Source organism: Doryrhamphus excisus, linkage group LG6, assembly GCF_037039965.1.
Source record: "Doryrhamphus excisus strain RoL-2023G ecotype Guam linkage group LG6, RoL_Dexc_Guam_v1.1, whole genome shotgun sequence".
Taxonomy (NCBI): Eukaryota; Metazoa; Chordata; class Actinopteri; order Syngnathiformes; family Syngnathidae; genus Doryrhamphus; species Doryrhamphus excisus.
Window position 1 is genome coordinate 1,454,067 of NC_136362.1, and position 19,542 is coordinate 1,473,608.

At 39.6% G+C, this 19,542-nt stretch overlaps 2 protein-coding genes across 3 annotated transcripts in view; both read right to left on the reverse strand.

The window, feature by feature from the left end:
- The window catches only part of pot1 (protection of telomeres 1 homolog), a 35,503-nt gene extending 31,637 nt beyond the window's left edge, over nucleotides 1-3,866 (reverse strand). Inside the window, exon 1 of the mRNA XM_078790994.1 lies at nucleotides 3,768-3,866. The gene's annotated coding sequence lies outside the window, so the exon portion shown is untranslated. The remainder of the gene's footprint in view (nucleotides 1-3,767) is intronic.
- An 8,434-nt stretch (nucleotides 3,867-12,300) lies between these two features.
- grm8b (glutamate receptor, metabotropic 8b) overlaps nucleotides 12,301-19,542 on the reverse strand; it is a 42,053-nt gene continuing 34,811 nt past the window's right edge. Inside the window, exons 8-11 of one of the 2 annotated variants that reach the window (XM_058087673.2) lie at nucleotides 17,641-17,777; nucleotides 15,105-16,040; nucleotides 12,864-13,110; nucleotides 12,301-12,770 (exon numbers count right to left, since the gene is read on the reverse strand). In XM_058087673.2, coding sequence (XP_057943656.2) covers nucleotides 12,721-12,770; nucleotides 12,864-13,110; nucleotides 15,105-16,040; nucleotides 17,641-17,777 — 1,370 coding nt within the window. In that variant the 3' untranslated portion in view covers nucleotides 12,301-12,720. The remainder of the gene's footprint in view (nucleotides 12,771-12,863; nucleotides 13,111-15,104; nucleotides 16,041-17,640; nucleotides 17,778-19,542) is intronic. The other variant, XM_058087674.2, reaches the window with a different exon arrangement.

Consider the following 19,542-nt stretch of genomic DNA (forward strand, 5'->3'; position numbering starts at 1 on the left):
AGTTAATATAAGGACACAACTTTACGCAGCACCACGGGGCGGCGGATTTTGGGGGGGAAGTGTGTGTGAAAGCTTTCGTGGAGTAACCCAGGAAAAGTGTTCCCAGCAGGTAGCACGTCACCTCCTGTCAGATTCGGTTAGATTGATTCTCGGCTGATGTGACTGGCGATTCCCCGGAGCGCGGGGACGGCGGAGAAGGAACAGCCTGCGAGGCAGACGAGCCGCTCGCTGGAGCAGAAAAGCCAGCGAGGAAAAGCGGAATTAATGAAATGAACCTCGATGGTGTCGGGTTGCTGAGCGAAGCTGGAGGGATTGAACTCAGTCAGGATGAAGGACTCACTCAGGAGCTCGTCTGCCTTTCCCGACTTTGACCTTCCAGCTGTCACTGTCGCTGTGTATGTCTTAAAAACAGTTCATTTCGGCGACGTGCACCTGTTGTCGCGACTGGTTCAAGTGCAAAACACAGTGAAACAGTACACTTCACTTACAAAGGCCACAGTTTGACACCGGAACAGATGATTCCCATTTCACCAGAACACACATCATCTTAGCTGCTATTCCTGTCTGTGCTCTGGAGATATGATTGTTTTTGTTTAATCCTTGTATCCGCGCAAATCATCTGTCTTATCTCCTGACCTCCAGCTAGGAAAGACCTGCATTAAGAGCTTAAGTTCTGGCCCAGTTCCTTCTAGAACCTCAGCCACCAGTATACCATAAGAAGACAAGGCAATCATAGATAAACACCACTATCATACTAGGCATTCACATGTTAGCATTGCTAGCATGCTAATATTACCATACTAGCTTTTTATGGTTATTTTCTTGAGCATACAGATATAAACACCATTAGCATGCTAGGCATTAGCATGTTAGCATTGCTAGCATGCTAACATGAGCATACTAGCATTTTTTGAGACGTTCATGAATAGGAACCTAGTAAACACAAGTGCTATCATGCTAGGTGTTAGCACGCTAATGTTAGCATCCTAATGTTAGCATCCTAGCAGCATTGTAACATTAGCATACTAGCTTTTTATTGCTATTTTCTTGAGCATACAGATATAAACACCACTATCATGCTAGGCATTAGCATGTTAGCACTGCTAGCACACTAACATGAGCATACTAGCATTTTTTGAGACGTTCATGAATAGGAACCTAGTAAACACAAGTGCTATCATGCTAGGTGTTAGCACACTAATGTTAGCATCCTAATGTTAGCATCCTAGCAGCATTGTAACATTAGCATACTAGCTTTGTATTGCTATTTTCTTGAGCATACAGATATAAACACCACTATCATGCTAGGCATTAGCATGTTAGCACTGCTAGCACACTAACATGAGCATACTAGCATTTTTTGAGACTTTCATGAATATGAACTTAGTAAACACAAGTTCTATCATGCTAGGTGTTAGCACGCTAATGTTAGCATCCTAGCAGCATTGTAACATTAGCATACTAGCTTTTTGTTGCTATTTTCTTGAGCATACAGATATAAACACCACTATCATGCTAGGCATTAGCATGTTAGCACTGCTAGTACACTAACATGAGCATACTAACATTTTTTGAGACTTTCATTAATATGAACTTGGTAACCACAAGTGCTATCATGCTAGGTGTTAGCACGCTAATGTTAGCATCCTAGCAGCATTGTAACATTAGCATACTAGCTTTTTATTGCTATTTTCTTGAGCATACAGATATAAACACCACTATCATGCTAGACATTAGCATGTTAGCACTGCTAGCACGCTAACATGAGCATACTAACATTTTTTGAGACTTTCATTAATATGAACTTGGTAACCACAAGTGCTATCATGCTAGGTGTTAGCACGCTAATGTTAGCATCCTAGCAGCATTGTAACATTAGCATACTAGCTTTTTATTGCTATTTTCTTGAGCATACAGATATAAACACCACTATCATGCTAGACATTAGCATGTTAGCACTGCTAGCACACTAACATGAGCATACTAACATTTTTTGAGACTTTCATTAATATGAACTTGGTAACCACAAGTGCTATCATGCTAGGTGTTGGCACGCTAATGTTAGCATCCTAGCAGCATTGTAACATTAGCATACTAGCTTTTTATTGCTATTTTCTTGAGCATACAGATATAAACACCACTATCATGCTAGACATTAGCATGTTAGCACTGCGAGCACACTAACATGAGCATACTAACATTTTTTGAGACTTTCATTAATATGAACTTGGTAACCACAAGTGCTATCATGCTAGGTGTTAGCACGCTAATGTTAGCATCCTAGCAGCATTGTAACATTAGCATACTAGCTTTTTATTGCTATTTTCTTGAGCATACAGATATAAACACCACTATCATGCTAGACATTAGCATGTTAGCACTGCTAGCACACTAACATGAGCATACTAACATTTTTTGAGACTTTCATTAATATGAACTTGGTAACCACAAGTGCTATCATGCTAGGTGTTAGCACGCTAATGTTAGCATCCTAGCAGCATTGTAACATTAGCATACTAGCTTTTTCGCTATTTTCTTGGGCAGACATATATAAACATCACTATTATACTAGGCATCCGCATGTTAGCATTGCTAGCATGCTAACATGATCAAAGTAGCATGTCCAGGGTGTACCAAACAGTCCAGGGTGTACCCCGCCTCTTGCCCGAAGACAGCTGTGATAGGCTCCAGCACCCCCACAACCGTTGTGAGGATAAGCTCAAGAAAATAGCAACACCTAGCATGACTGCGCTAACTGTCTACTAACTTCATATTCATGAAAGTCTCAAAAAAACGCTAGTATTGCATGGTAGCATTTTTAGCCGTCTACATAGGTAGACACTACTGTGTAGATGTTAGCATTACTAGCATGCTAACATTAGCATACTAGCATTTTTTTTGCAATGTTCATACATATATAAACACCACTATCATGCTAGGCATTAGCATGTTAGTACTGGTAGCACGCTAACATGATCATAGTATATGAACCTAGTAAACACAGGCGCTGTCATGCTAGTTGTTACCCTGCCACATGCCAAGTTCTGGTTACATGGTCTGTATATTACTCATATCACTTTCTCTACTTCATTATAATAATAATAATTCTGCGCGTGCTGTTGATTGCACTTGTGGTTCGATGCCAAACGACATCGTTCGTTACCTTGTAATTGAGCAAGTGTAATAACAATCAATTTAAAGCTAATCGACGGTAGCGACGCCAAACCAAACTCCAATCCAAAAACCTTTGTTTTTAATACTTTAAGATACTAGCAATAAACTACAGCACACAGGTGACTTAAAACACACTTTCATAGACAAACAGCTTTGACTGACCAATTCGGCAAACAAATAATGCTTAATGTAACACTCTCTCTTGACAATATTCAATCGGATGAACTTGTATAGTGGTGTAAGCTAGCTAACTGCTAGCTAGAGGGGATGTAAAAATTGAGACCAAGACCTAGTTCTTCGTACTTTTATCAACTCTTATGCTTCGTTGTGTATGATTACAGGTGCCGAATATTAATGTGAGACGGGTAGAGGTGGATAGTACGTAAATGTATGCTCTATATACTGTCGTGTGTGCACAGGAGTTATTTATATCAAAACATGGCCATTTTTACATTAAGACTGGCTCTTCCTGTGGCGTTGTCCAACTGTCGCCAAACCACGAATGTTGACAAACAACTGACGACATTGTCTGCGCAGTTAATTTTTAATATAAGTAAAGAAACAGAGAATGATAATCAGACAACAAAACTTACCAAAGTTTGTACTTGGGACGGTTTTCCCTCGCTGGGCTTCAAACTGAAAGGAGGCCGTGATGCGCATGTGCACTAGGAAAAGGCGGAAGTGAATACACGCATGCGCAAAACCACATGTCAAGTTCTGGTTGCATGGTTTATATTTGTTGCCTGTTTTATGTTTAAATGATTAATTAACAAACGAATAAAAATACACTGATCAAAGCACTAATTTTGATTTATTTTAATTAATTAATTTATTTTTGATTTTTTTTCTGTTGATAGCATTGTAGGTATTTTACTTTCAATAATAGAGTATTTTGCAAGAGCATCAAATGTGAGCTCCATCCATTTTTTATTTTCTATGCCGCTGATCCTCACTAGGGTCGCTGGTATGGTGGAACCTATCCCAGCTGTCTTTGGGTGAGAGGCGGGGTACATTCTGGACTGGTCGCCAGCCAACCGCTGGACACGCTGGAGGGGTAGCTCGTCGAGGTGTCAGCATGTTAGCATTACTAGCATGCTAACATTAGCATACTAGCATTTTTGTGCTATTTTCTTGAGCATACATACTACATAAACACCACTATCATGCTAGGCATTAGCATGTTAGCATTGCTAGCATGTTAACATGAGCATACTAGCATTTTTTGAGACGTTCATGAATATAAACCTAGTAAACACAAGCACTATCATGTTAGGTGTTAGCACGCTAATGTTAGCATCCTAGCAGCATTGTAACATTAGCATACTAGTTTTTTATTGCTATTTTCTTGAGCGTACAGATATAAACACCGCTATCATGCTAGGCATTAGCATGTTAGCACTGCTAGCACACTAACATGAGCATACTAGCATTTTTTGAGACGTTCATGAATAGGAGACTAGTAAACACAAGCGCTATCATGCTAGGTGTTAGCACGCTAATGTTAGCATCCTAGCAGCATTATAACATTAGCATATTAGCTTTTTATAGCTATTTTCTTGCGCATACAAATATAAACACCACTATTATGCTAGGCATTAGCATGTTAGCATGTTAGCATTGCTAGCATGCTAACATGAGCATACTAGCATTTTTTGAGACATTCATGAGTATGAACCTTGTAAACACAAGCACTATCATGGTAGGTGTTAGCATGCTAATGTTAGCATCCTAGCAGCATTGTAACATTAGCATACTAGCTTTTTATTGCTATTTTCTTGGACATACAGATATAAACACCACTATCATGCTAGGCATTAGCATGTTAGCATTGCTAGCATGAGGATAAGCTCAAGAAAATAGCAACACCTAGCATGATAGCGCTAACTGTCTACTAAATTCATATTCATGAAAGTCTCAAAAAACGCTAGTATTGCATGGTAGCATTTTTAGTCATTTTCATTGGTCGACACTATTATTTAGGTGTCGACATGTTAGCATTATGCTAACATTAGCATACTAGCTTTATTGTTATTTTCTTGAGCATACAGATATAAACACCAGTATTATGCTAGGCATTAGCATGTTAGCATGTTAGCATTGCTAGCATGCTAACATGAGCATACTAGCATTTTTTGAGACGTTCATGAATAGGAGACTAGTAAACACAAGCGCTATCATGCTAGGTGTTAGCACGCTAATGTTAGCATCCTAGCAGCATTATAACATTAGCATATTAGCTTTTTATTACTATTTTCTTGAGCATACAAATATAAACACCACTATTATGCTAGGCATTGGCATGTTAGCATGTTAGCATTGCTAGCATGCTAACATGAGCATACTAGCATTTTTTGAGACATTCATGAGTATGAACCTTGTAAACACAAGCACTATCATGGTAGGTGTTAGCATGCTAATGTTAGCATCCTAGCAGCATTGTAACATTAGCATACTAGCTTTTTATTGCTATTTTCTTGAGCATACAGATATGCTAACACCACTATCATGCTAGGCAAAAAATGCTACTATGATCATGTTAGCATGCTAGCAATGCTAACATGCTAACATGATCATAGTAGCATTTTTTTGTGATTTTCATGAACTTAGCAGAGCTGCACGGCGGATGATTCTTATCGATGTCTTAATGTTGGCTCAATTGAGTAGAGACGCATTACGGGGATGTGTTTTCCGAGATCGATGCCAATGGATCAGGATCATTATGTTGAGGACAAAACCAACAAGTTACTTTGTCGTCCGGAGCCGTAGTCGACGTCGCCGGAACAACACGTGGCGTTAATGGATGGAAAGGCTCACAGGCGTTTACAAGCCGATTACTAATTGTTTCATTAAAGTGACAAAATGGCGGGCACTCGGAGTGCTTGTGACGAAGCGTATCCTTGTGCTGCCATATTAGCAGGACGCTCATCGTTCACGCTAATGACTTTTCTCCCGCGGCGGCCCATCCGGTGAAGAATACGGCCAATAAAGTGGCACACATGAAGACGTGTGGCGGATGGAACGCTGAGGGTCGCCGGTCGATCACAAATGATACACTTGGACACGTATCAGGATCCGCTTGACCCTAAATGAAGACAGATGACCTTTCTAGTCGATGATGTTTTCTTCTTCCCGCAGTGTCACCTGCTATAGGAATAAAGTTGAAATATTCAAACAAAAACTTTACTTAAATTAGAATAATACAGGAATAAAGTCAAAATAAATCTGTAATATTTTGAAAAAAAATCCCCAAATATTAATCAGCACTAATTATATAAGCAAACAGACTAAATACTGTATTAAAAAATATTTTTAATTTTTCTAAAATTAAGTCTGGGGAAAAAGTTATAATATTACTGGAATAAATACAAAAATATTGTAGGAATAAAGTTGTATTATTATGTGAAAAAAATTACAAGAAAAAAGCTTCGAAATATTTAAATTAACAACAAAATTAAAAATAAATAAAACCGTCAAACCCCCCCTGGGGATGGCTAGGACAGCATATGTATGGCAGCACCCCTCTGGGGGACGACTGGGACAGCATGCCCAACAAAACCAGCATGACCCCCCTGGGGGATGGCTAGGACGGCATGTATGGCGGCACCCTTCTGGGGGACGACTGGCCCAGCATGCCAAACGGAACCAGCAGGACTCCTCCGGGGACAGCCAGGACAACGTGACACCCGTAGGTGACTGGCCAAAGTGGAACCGGAGCTGGGCGGCCATGATGTGCGTCCCACATCGTATGGATGATGACAGATTCAGGACGCTGACATCGCTACACATCAAGTTCCAGAAGCGTGGAGACAGGTTGGGACAAACAACAACAAGGTCACTCAATAAAAATGGCCGACCTTCTTATTGAACTGAATTCATCATCTTCAGTATTTGTGATAGAATATGACTTACAATAATCTCTCATTATTAATAATCGCTCATATCACTTTTTTTCTCTGGCGGCATACTCTTCATCAACATCTTCATCGTTGTTGTGCTCCAAGCTGATGGAATGATTTGGGAAGTTTCTTGTGAGCAGACTGTGTGACCATCTGCACTGTTCTAACACACACACACTCACACACTCACACACTCACACACACACACACACACACACACACACACACACTTGCGTGTACTTGGTGACCAATACTGGTTTGTATGGAAGTTAAGTTTGGGAGGGAAACAGGCACCCTCTCTACTCTACTCTCCATTATCGTAGAATTATTATCATAAAAATGAAAATGAAAATGAAAATGAAAATGAAAATGAAAATGAAAATGAAAATGAAAATGAAAATGAAAATAAAAAAAATAAAAATGAAAATATTTAATGATATGATATAATTAAGATAATTTAAGTCCAAATATTATGAGATTAAAGTCACAATTAATAATTAAATAGCTGGAAAATAAAAATAAAAATAAAAATAAAAATAAAAATAAAAATAAAAATAAAAATAAAAATAAAAATAAAAATAAAAATAAAAAAGTAATGATATAATAAAATTAAGATAATTTAACCAGAAAAAAACAAACTCTATCAATCAGTAATTTCAGCAAAATTAATTCAAAATAAGTGAAAAAAGTTGTCATCAAATGTGAAAAACTTATTTTATGAGAATAACGTCATAATATTAAGGAACATGAAGTTGAAATATTAAAATATGTAATGGACTTGTATATTATGAATAAGTTGAATAAGTTTCAAGTATGAAATCCAAATATTACGAGATTAAAGTCACAATTAATAATTAAATACCTAGAAAATAAAAATAAAAATAAAAATAAAAATAAAAATAAAAATAAAAATAAAAATAAAAATAAAAATAAAAATAAAAATTAAATAAATAAATAAATAAATAAATAAATAAATAAATAAATAAATAAATAAATAAATAAATAAATAAATGATGAAATATAAATAAGAAAAATAATGATAAAATCTAATTAATATAATTTAACCAGAAAAAACAACAGCCAAACTCTATCAATCAGTAATTTCAGCAAAATTAATTCAAAATAAGTGAAAAAAGTTGTCATCAAATGTGAAAAACCTATTTTATGAGAATAACATCATAATATAAGGAAACATGAAGTTGAAATATTAAAACATGTAATGGAGTTGGATATTGATTATGAATAAGTTGAATAAGTTTCAAGTATAAAGTCCAAATATTATGAGATTAAAGTCACAATTAATAATTAAATTGCTGGAAAATAAAAATGAAAATGAAAATGAAAATGAAAATGAAAATGAAAATGAAAATGAAAATGAAAATAAAAAATAAATAAATAAATAAATAATAAATGATGAAATTAATGATGAAATAAAAATAAGAAAATATAAATATATAAAAAAATATAAAAAATATAAAAATATAATATATAATTAATATAATTTAACCAGAAAAAACAACAGGCAAACTCTATCAATCAGTAATTTCAGCAAAATTAATTCAAAATAAGTGAAAAAAGTTGTCATCAAATGTGAAAAACTTATTTTATGAGAATAACATCATAATATAAGGAAACATGAAGTTGAAATATTAAAACATGTAATGGAGTTGTATGAATATAATATATGAATAATATATGAATAAGTTGAATAAGTTTCATGTATAACCAAATATTATGGGATTAAAGTCACAATTAATAATTAAATGGCTGGAAAATAAAAATAAAAATAAAAATAAAAATAAAAATAAAAATAAAAATAAAAATAAAAATAAAAATAAAAATAAAAATAAAAATAAAAATAAAAATAAAAATAAAAATAAAAATAAAAATAAAAATAAAAATATTATTAGATTAAAGTCACAATTAAGAACGTTGAAATAGTAATCATAAAATAATAGTCCTTAAAAAGGATAATTTTATGAGTTTGTGAAAACAAGAAGCGGGACTCAGCTCCGTCGCCCATTTATGATGTCATCAGCGGTGGACTCAGTAGTTCTTTGCGGGGTTTGTGTTAACATTTTTAATCTTTTCTCCTGCGCGAGCAACAGGAGTCTCGTCAGGGTAAATAAAGGCGGGAAGCTGTGAGCCTTCATCAGCGTCTTCTGCCGCCCTGCCAGGAGAAGCAGGAATATTCATTCCACGCATGAGGAATTCCCGCTGGCAGGCCGCATCGATCCGACGCTTCTGTTGCACCTCCGCCATCGACTGGCTGCTTCTTTTTTGTCTCCGATGAGGGACACCATATGCCTGACTTCCTGCCAGCTTTGGATCATCTTAAAGGTCGAGCAGGCCCTCATCTGGAACGTAGCGTGTTTACGTTAGCATCAAGTATGATGCAATACACGACTCGCAAGTTTGTTTTGTGTCCTTTCAAGATGTACCGGTTTCATGGATCACTAGATTCATGGTTCATTGGGTGGATCCTTGCCTAAACCGCAGGGTTGACCGATCACTGGATCGATAGATCGCTTGATAGATGGGTCTCTGGTTCGATGAAACAATGACTGGATTTCTGGATGATTAGGTTGATGGATCCCTCGGGATCACTCGCTATGTTGATCACTATATAGACAGATGGGTCACTGTATGGATGGATGAACCAATGACTGGATTTCTGGATAACTGGGTGGATGGATCACTCAAGATCACTCGCTACTCGATATATTGATCACTATGGATCATTGCGCGGGTCCTTGTCTAAACCACCGGCTTGCTCGGTAGATGGGTCACTGGATGGATCTCTGGTTTGATGAACCAATGACTGGATTTCTGGATAACTAGAGAGATGTATGTCACTAAAGATGGATCATTGTGCAGATCCTCGTCTAAACCGGTCGACCGATCACTGGATCAATGGTTCGCTCAATAGATGGGTCACTGGATGGATCTCTGAACCAATGACTGGATTTCTGGATGACTGGATCACTCGGGATCACTCGCTATGTTGATCACTAGATAGATGGGTCACTGAATGGATCTCTGAACTGATGACTGGGTGGATGGATCACTCGCTATGTTGATCACTAGATAGATAGATGGGTCACTGGATGGATCTCTGAACCAATGACTGGATTTCTGGATGACTGGGTGAATGGATCACTCGCTATGTTGATCACTAGATAAATGGGTCACTGGATGGATCTCTGAACCAATGACTGTATTTCTGGATGGATCACTCACTATGTTGATCACTGGATAGATAGATAAGTCACTGGATGGATCTCTGGTTCGATGAACCAATGACTGGATTTCTGGATGACTGGGTGGATGGATCACTTGAGAGATGTATGTCACTAAAGATGGATCATTGTGCGGATCCTCGTCTAAACCGGTTGACTGATAACTGGATCAATGGTTTGCTTGATAGATGGGTCACTGTATGGATCTCTGAACCAATGACTGGATTTCTGGATATCTGGGTGGATGGATCACTCGGGATCACTCGCTATGTTGATCACTAGATAGATAGATGGGTCACTGGATGGATCTCTGAACCAATGACTGGATTTCTGGATAACTGGGTGAATGGATCACTTGCTATGTTGATCACGAGATAGATAGACGGGTCATTGGATGGATCTCTGAGTTGACAAACCAACGACTGGATTTCTGGATAACTGGGTGGATGGATCACTTGCTATGTTGATCACGAGATAGATAGATGGGTCACTGGATGGATCTCTGAACCAATGACTGGATTTCAGGATGACTGGGTGGATGGATCACTTGAGAAACGTATGTCACTAAAGATGGATCATTGTGCGGATCCTCGTCTAAACCGGTCGACCGATCACTGGACCAATGGTTCGCTTGATAGATGGGTCAGTGGATGGATCTCTGAACCAATGACTGGATTTCTAGATGACTGGGTAGATGGATCACTCGCTATGTTGATCACTAGATATATATATGGGTCAGTGGATGGATCTCTGAACCAATGAGTGGATTTCTAGATGACTGGGTAGATGGATCACTCGCTATGTTGATCACTAGCTTGATAGATGGGTCACTGAATGGATCTCTGAACCAATGACTGAATTTCTGGATAACTGGGTGGATGGATCACTCGGGATCACTCACTATGTTGATCACTAGATCAATAGATGGGTCAGTGGATGGATCTCTGAACTAATGACTGGATTTCTGGATGATTGGGCGGATGGATCACTCGCTATGTTGATCACTAGATAGATAGATAGATGGGTCACTGGATGGATCTCTGAACCAATGACTGGATTTCTAGATAACTGGGTGGATGGATCACTCGGGATCACTCGCAATGTTGATCACTAGATAGATAGATGGGTCACTGGATGGATCTCTGAACCAATGACTGGATTTCTGGATAACTGGGTGGATGGATCACTCGGGATCACTCGCTATGTTGATCACTAGATAGATAGATATATGGGTCACCGGATGGATCTCTGAACCAATGACTGGATTTCTGGATAACTGGGTGGATGGATCACTTGGGATCACTCACTAGGATAGACAGATCGGTCACTGAATGGATCTCTGAACCAATGACTGGATTTCTGGATAACTGGGTGGATGGATCACACGGGATCACTCACTATGTTGATCACTAGATAGATAGATGGGTCAGTGGAAGGATCTCTGAACCAATGACTGGATTTCTGGATAACTGGGTGGATGGATCACTCGGGATCACTCGCTATGTTGATCACTATATAGACAGATGAGTCACTGGATGGATCTCTGAACCAATGACTGGATTTCTGGATAAGTGGGTGGATGGATCACTCGGGATCAGTCGCTATGTTGATCACTAGATAGATAGATGGGTCACTGGATGGATCTCTGAACCAATGACTGGATTTCTGGATAACTGGGTGGATGGATCACTCGGGATCACTCACTAGGATAGACAGATTGGTCACTGGATGGATCTCTGAACCAATGACTGGATTTCTGGATGACTGTGCGGATGGATCACTCGCTATGTTGATCACTAGATCAATAGATAGGTCACTGGATGGATCTCTAAGTTGACAAAGCAACGACTGGATTTCTGGATGATTGGGTGGATGGATCACTGGTTATTTGGATGATCACTGATTCGGTGAGAATCCTGGCTGAGCGGATCTATCAATGGATTACTGGGGAGATGAAACAATGGATGGATGGATGGATGGAGGGATGAGGTAAACGGATCCCTGACCAGATAATCCACCAGATGTACGACTGGATCCAAGACTCCTCCCCCTCTCCAGTTCCATGAGATAAGAAGGTTCAGGTTTGGAGGCGGCGTATGAAAGCTGTCTTTATTAGAAATTGATCATTTGTAAAAAAAAAAAAAAAAAACACAACAAAGAAATCCCAGCATGCATCACTTCACTTCAGCCATTTTCACATTTCACCACCAAAAGCCAAAAAACATCGAGGGGACTCGTGGAACGGAGAAAGCGGGGCAAGGATCCAAAGTGGACAACACGGTTTTAAAATAACATCAAAGATCTTTTTGTCTTTCTTCTTCTCCATTTTTTTTTGGCTGCGTTCCTGCTGGACTGTAAACACGGAAAGCAGTTCTTTCCCTGGGACTCAGGAAAAGGTTGGCGTGATGACATCAGGTGGCGTGGTTGGCGTAGCTGACGTAGGTGGTCTTGGTGGGGAGAACTGTGGAGACACAACCCCGCCCTTACGATGAATGGACGCCACATAACGAGCCTAATCCCACCTACTTCCTGTTCAAACCCCGCCCACACTCACCGCCGGCTTCCACTCCCTCGCAGAGCTCCGTCTTCACCTCGCCGTTGGGCCGCTCGGCCGCCAGCTGCGACAGCTTGCTGGTCATGGTGGCGGCGGTGACGACGGCCTTGAAGCTGCGTTTGCGTTTGGGAACGTTTTGCTCCGGGTGGAAGATGATGACGTAGACTTTGGGAACGTAGAGCATCCCGAGTGACACAGAGGCGCTGAGGCTGAGCGACACGGTCAGTGTGGCCGTCTGGATGTACAGCTGGGGGAGGGGGGGATAAGAGAAAATAAGACATAGAAAAATAAGACATAGAAAACCTGTTTACCATCTTCTAAATACGCTTTTTAACATTAGAGACCTCTAGACATGAAATAACACCCCTATAGTCACCTTTACGCTCCTATTACCCAATATAGTAGACATAATAAGAGAAAATAAGACATAGGAAACTTGTTTACCACCTTCTAAACACACTTTTGAACATGATTAGAGCTCTCTTGACATGAAATAACACCCCTATAGTCACCTTTACACTCCTATTACCCAATACAGTAGACATAATAAAACAGAAAAAACCTGTTTACCACCTTAATATGATTTTTAACATCATTAGAGCCTTCTAGACATGACATAGCACCCCTATATCAACATTTACGCTCCTATTACCCAATATAGTAGACATAATAAGAGAAAATAAGACATAGGAAACTTGTTTACCACCTTCTAAACACACTTTTCAACATGATTAGAGCTCTCTTGACATGAAATAACACCCCTATAGTCACCTTTACACTCCCATTGCCCAATATAGTAGACATAATAAGACAGAAAAAACCTGTTTAGCACCTAAATATGATTATTAACATCATTAGAGCCTTGTAGACAAGACATAGCACCCCTATATCAACATTTACTCTCCTATTACCCAATATAGTAGACATAATAAGAGAAAATAAGACATAGGAAACTTGTTTAACACCTTCTAAACACACTTTTCAACATGATTAGAGCTCTCTTGACATGAAATAACACCCCTATAGTCACCTTTACACTCCCATTGCCCAATATAGTAGACATAATAAGACAGAAAAAACCTGTTTAGCACCTAAATATGATTATTAACATCATTAGAGCCTTGTAGACAAGACATAGCACCCCTATATCAACACTTACACTCATATTACCCAATATAGTAGATATAATAAAACAAATCAAGACATAGAAAACCTGTTTACCACCTTCTAAATACACCTTTTAACATGATTAGAGCCCTCTAGACATGGTATAACACCCCTATAGTCACCTTTACACTCCTATTACCTAATATAGTAGACATAATAAGAGAAAATAAGACATAGGAAACTTGTTTACCACCTTCTAAACACACTTTTGAACATGATTAGAGCTCTCTTGACATGAAATAACACCCCTATAGTAACCTTTACACTCCTATTACCCAATATAGTAGACATAATAAGACGGAAAAAAACCTGTTTATCATCTAAATATGATTTTTAACATCATTAGAGCCTTCTAGGCATGACATAGCACCCCTATATCAACATTTACGCTCATATTACCCAATATAGTAGACATAATAAGACAGAAAAAACCTTTTTACCACCTAAATATGATTATTAACATCATTAGAGCCTTGTAGACAAGACATAGCACCCCTATATCAACATTTACACTCCTATTACCCAATATAGTAGACATAATAAGACAAATCAAGACATAGAAAACCTGCTTACCACCTTCTAAATATACTTTTTAACAGTATTAGAGCCCTCTAGACATGAAATAACACCCCTATAGTCACCTTTACACTCCCGATACCTAATATAGTAGACATAATAAGAGACAATAAGACATAGGAAACGTGTTTTAGTAATTTTTTTTACATTTAAATAAATGTATTTTGTTAATAAAAGAGTTAATATTATTTAATATTATAATATGAATATTTATATTATAAATAATATAATTGATATAATATTCATATAATTTGTTTTGTTATTTATTTAACTAGCAACACATTTATGTGAATTTTTTTTATTTATTTAAAATTGTACCTTTATAGATTTATTATATTTTCATAAATTTAAATAAATAAATAAAAATAATAATAATAAAAATAAAATACCTAAAAATATTTTTTTTTATAAAAAACAAAAAAATGTAATTCCTTTTTAAAAACATTCCATTTTATTGGTACAAGGTAAACAAACGGAATTCCAACATGGACGACTCACCCGCTCCGCCGACTGCGACGTTCCGAAGAAGATGGGGATGAAGGCGAGCCAGATGATGCAGGTGGTGTACATGGTGAACCCGATGGGCTTGGCCTCGTTGAAGGTCTCGGGCACGGCGCGCGTCTTGATGGCGTACACGGTGCACGTGACCATCAGCAGGAGGCTGTACCCCAGCGAGCAGATGAGCGACAAATCCGAAATGTCGCACTTGAGGACGCCGCGAGCTCTTTCGGGGTCTTGGGAGCGTTGCTCGCTGTAGTCCACGAAAGTGTGCGGCGGGTCGGCGGCGAACCACACGAGGACGCCGAGCAGTTGAACCGAGATGAGCGAGAACGTGATGGCGAGCTGGGAGGCGGGCGAGATGAAGCGCGGCGCCGTCACGGCCTTCTTGCCTTGCTCGAAGATGCGGTGGATGCGGTTGGTCTTGGTGAGCAGCGCCGCGTAGCTGAAGCACATGCCCAGACCCAGGAAGACGCGGCGGAAGGAGCAGACCGCCACGTCGGGTGTGGCGATCATCGGGAACGTGATGATGTAACACAGGAAGATGCCCGTCAGAAGTACGTAGCTCATCTCGCGGCCCGACGCCCGCACAATGGGCGTGTCGTTGAAGCGCACAAACGTGACCATGACAAAGATGGTGGCGAGGATGCCCGTCACCGAGATGAAGACGGGAACCAGCGCCCAGGGCGAGTGCCACTCCAGCTTGATGATGGGGATGGGTTGGCACCCGGTGCGGTTCCGGTCCGGTCTCCTCTCGTAGGGACACAGCTCGCAGGAGAACTCGCCGGACAGGAAGTGGTAGCCCTCGCAGCGCTCGCAGTGCCAGCAGCACGGCACGCCCTTCACCACCTTCTTCCTCTCGCCCGCCCGACACGGGAGGCTGCACACGGAGGCCGGCAGTGGGGCGGTGCCCTCGCGCCACTGTAGCGCCTCCATCTGCGGGGGGCGGGGGGGGAGGTTTAGCAACCACAAGGGTCCATAAAGGTCATCCCAACCGCCACACTTGGTACAGTTCTAGTGTTGTTAAGACACAGTTTGACCCTGGAACAGATATTTACACTACCAGTCAAAAGTTTGGGGACACTTTCTTATGTTATTACATAGGAAAGTGTCCCAAAACCTTTGACCGATGCAAAAGCCCTGAGGAAATCACGTACACAACCATTCAAAAGTTCTGGGACACTTTTTAATATTATTGTATGGGAAAGCGTCCCAAAACCTTTGACCGCTACAAAAGGCCTGAGGAAATCACAGACACAACCATTCAAAAGTTTGGGGACACTTTCTAATGTTATTGCATGGGAAAGTGTCCCAAAACCTTTGACCGATGCAAAAGCCCTGAGGAAATCACGTACACAACCATTCAAAAGTTCTGGGACACTTTTTAATATTATTGTATGGGAAAGCGTCCCAAAACCTTTGACCGCTACAAAAGGCCTGAGGAAATCACAGACACAACCATTCAAAAGTTTGGGGACACTTCCTTATGTTATTGCATGGGAAAGTGTCCCAAAACCTTTGACCGATGCAAAAGCCCTGAGGAAATCACGTACACAACCATTCAAAAGTTCTGGGACACTTTCTAATGTAATTGCATAGGAAAGTGTCCCAAAACCTTTGACCGATGCAAAAATCCTCAGGAAATCATGTACACAGTCAGTCAAAAGTTTGAGGACACTTTCTAATATTGTTATATGGGAAAGCGTCCCAAAACCTTTGACCGCTACAAAAGCCCTGAGAAAATCCTGTACAAAACCATTCAAAAGTTTGGGGACACTTCCTTATGTTATTGCATAAGAAAGTGTCCCAAAACCTTTGACCGATGCAAAAGCCCTGAGGAAATCACATACACAACCATTCAAAAGTTCTGGGACACTTTCTAATGTTATTGCATGGGAAAGTGTCCCAAAACCTTTGACCGATGCAAAAATCCTCAGGAAATCATGTACACAATCAGTCAAAAGTTTGAGGACACTTTTTAATATTGTTATATGGGAAAGCGTCCCAAAACCTTTGACCGCTACAAAAGCCCTGAGGAAATCATGTACAAAACCATTCAAAAGTTTGGGGACACTTCCTTATGTTATTGCATAGGAAAGTGTCCCAAAACCTTTGACCGATGCAAAAGCCCTGAGGAAATCACGTACACAACCATTCAAAAGTTCTGGGACACTTTCTAATGTTATTGCATGGGAAAGTGTCCCAAAACCTTTGACCGCTACAAAAGCCTTGAGGAAATCATGTACAAAATCAGTCAAAAGTTTGGAGACACTTTCCTATGTTATTACACGGGACAGTGTCCCAAAACCTTTGACCGTTACAAAAGTCCTAAGGAAATCATGTACAAAAACAGCCAAAAGTTCTGGGACACTTTCTTATGTTATTACATGAGAAAGTGTCTCAAAACTTTTGACCGCTACTAAAGCCTTGAGGAAATAATGTACACAATCAGTCAAAAGTTTAAAGACGCTTTCCCATGTTATTGTATGGAAAAGCGTCTCCAAACTTTTGACAGGAAGTGGCAGTCTGCGCTTACGTTTAAATGCAGCTGATTGGTCCAGTGCCCGATGACCTTGTACTCGGCGGAGCGGTTGTTGAGCTGATACTGGAAGATGTCGTATCGGCCGGGGGCGTCGCCGTTCTCGTTGAAGGTGACCGGGGTCCCGGCGCTTCCTGTCAAGAAGATGCCGAAAAACGAAATATTCTTACATTTCCCACGATGTCGCTAACATCGCACACTTTTATTGGCCTCTTAGTAAGCATCCGCTGTCCAAAACGATTATGTCGCCGACTCGCCCGCTAACGTGCTAACATTAGCGCAAAAGCTACCCTGTCAAATTCCCCACGCCGCTCCACAAATAAGCACACGGGGCGCGAGCACGGATGAGTTAGCGATGAGCCCGCCGGGCCCGGGTTCCCGATCGGCCTGGAAGAGCGCCAAGCCATCCGTTTTGATTTGTGTCAACGTTTGATGAACGCGCGGGGAAGCCTCCGATGCGGCGTGACGTGCATCGATGTGTGCGTGCACGCTCGGCCGGACATCCGTCAGACGCAGGGACGCGGCGCAGATGTGGCGCACGTGTGAAAAAAAGGACAGTTCAGCGTTTTCCAGTAAATGGTAATCTCATGAACGACTCCTTCAAAAGTGACCACAAATGTCTATGACATCTACACAAGGAAACTATACAGCTAGTCAACTGGAGTTATGGTTGGGGGTTCTGTGAAAAACACTGCCTCCTACACTTGTTTACGAGCTTCTAAATATGCTTTTTAACATTAGAGACCTCTAGACATGATATAACAGCCCTATAGTCACCTTTACACTCCTATTACACAAATAATAGACATAATAAAGGATAGTAAGACATATAAGACATCGAACACTATTTAATAACCTTCTAAATATGATTTATAACACGATTAGAGCCCTCTACAGATGAAATAACACCCCTATAGTCACCTTTACACTCCAATATAGTAGACATAATAAGAAAAAAGCAAGACATACAACACTTGTTTACGAGCTTCTAAATATGCTTTTTAACATTAGAGACCTCTAGACATGATATAACAGCCCTATAGTCACCTTTACACTCCTATTACACAAATAATAGACATAATAAAGAATAATAAGACATATAAGACATCGAACACTATTTAATAACATTCTAAATATGATTTATAACACGATTAGAGCCCTCTACAGATGAAATAACACCCCTATAGTCACCTTTACACTCCAATATAGTAGACATAATAAGAAAAAAGCAAGACATACAACACTTGTTTACGAGCTTCTAAATATGCTTTTTAACATTAGAGACCTCTAGACATGATATAACACCCCTATAGTCATTTTTACACTCCTATTACCCAATATAGTAGACATAATAAGAGAAAATAAGACATATAAGACATAGAACACTATTTAATAACCTTCTAAATACCATTTATAACACGATTAGAGCCCTCTACAGATGAAATAGCACCCCTATAGTTACCTTTACACTCCTATTACCCAATATAGTAGACATAATAAGGAATAACATAAGACATAGTACAACATATGACCTTCTAAATACGGATTTTAACATGATTAGAGCCCTCTACAGATGAAATAACACCCCTATAGTCACCTTTACACTCCAATATAGTAGACATAATAAGAAAAATGTAAGACATACAACACTTGTTTACAAGCTTCTAAATATGCTTTTTAACATTAGAGACCTCTAGACATGAAATAACACCCCTATATGTATTATTTTTATATAATAGAGTAGACATAAGAGGAAATATGTCATAGTATTGGGATTTAGCGTCGCATTGGCTGCAATTCTCTACCTGCTTTTTTCTTATTATGTCTACTATATTGGAGTGTAAAGGTGACTATAGGGGTGTTATTTCATGTCCAGAGGGCTCTAATCATGTTAAAATC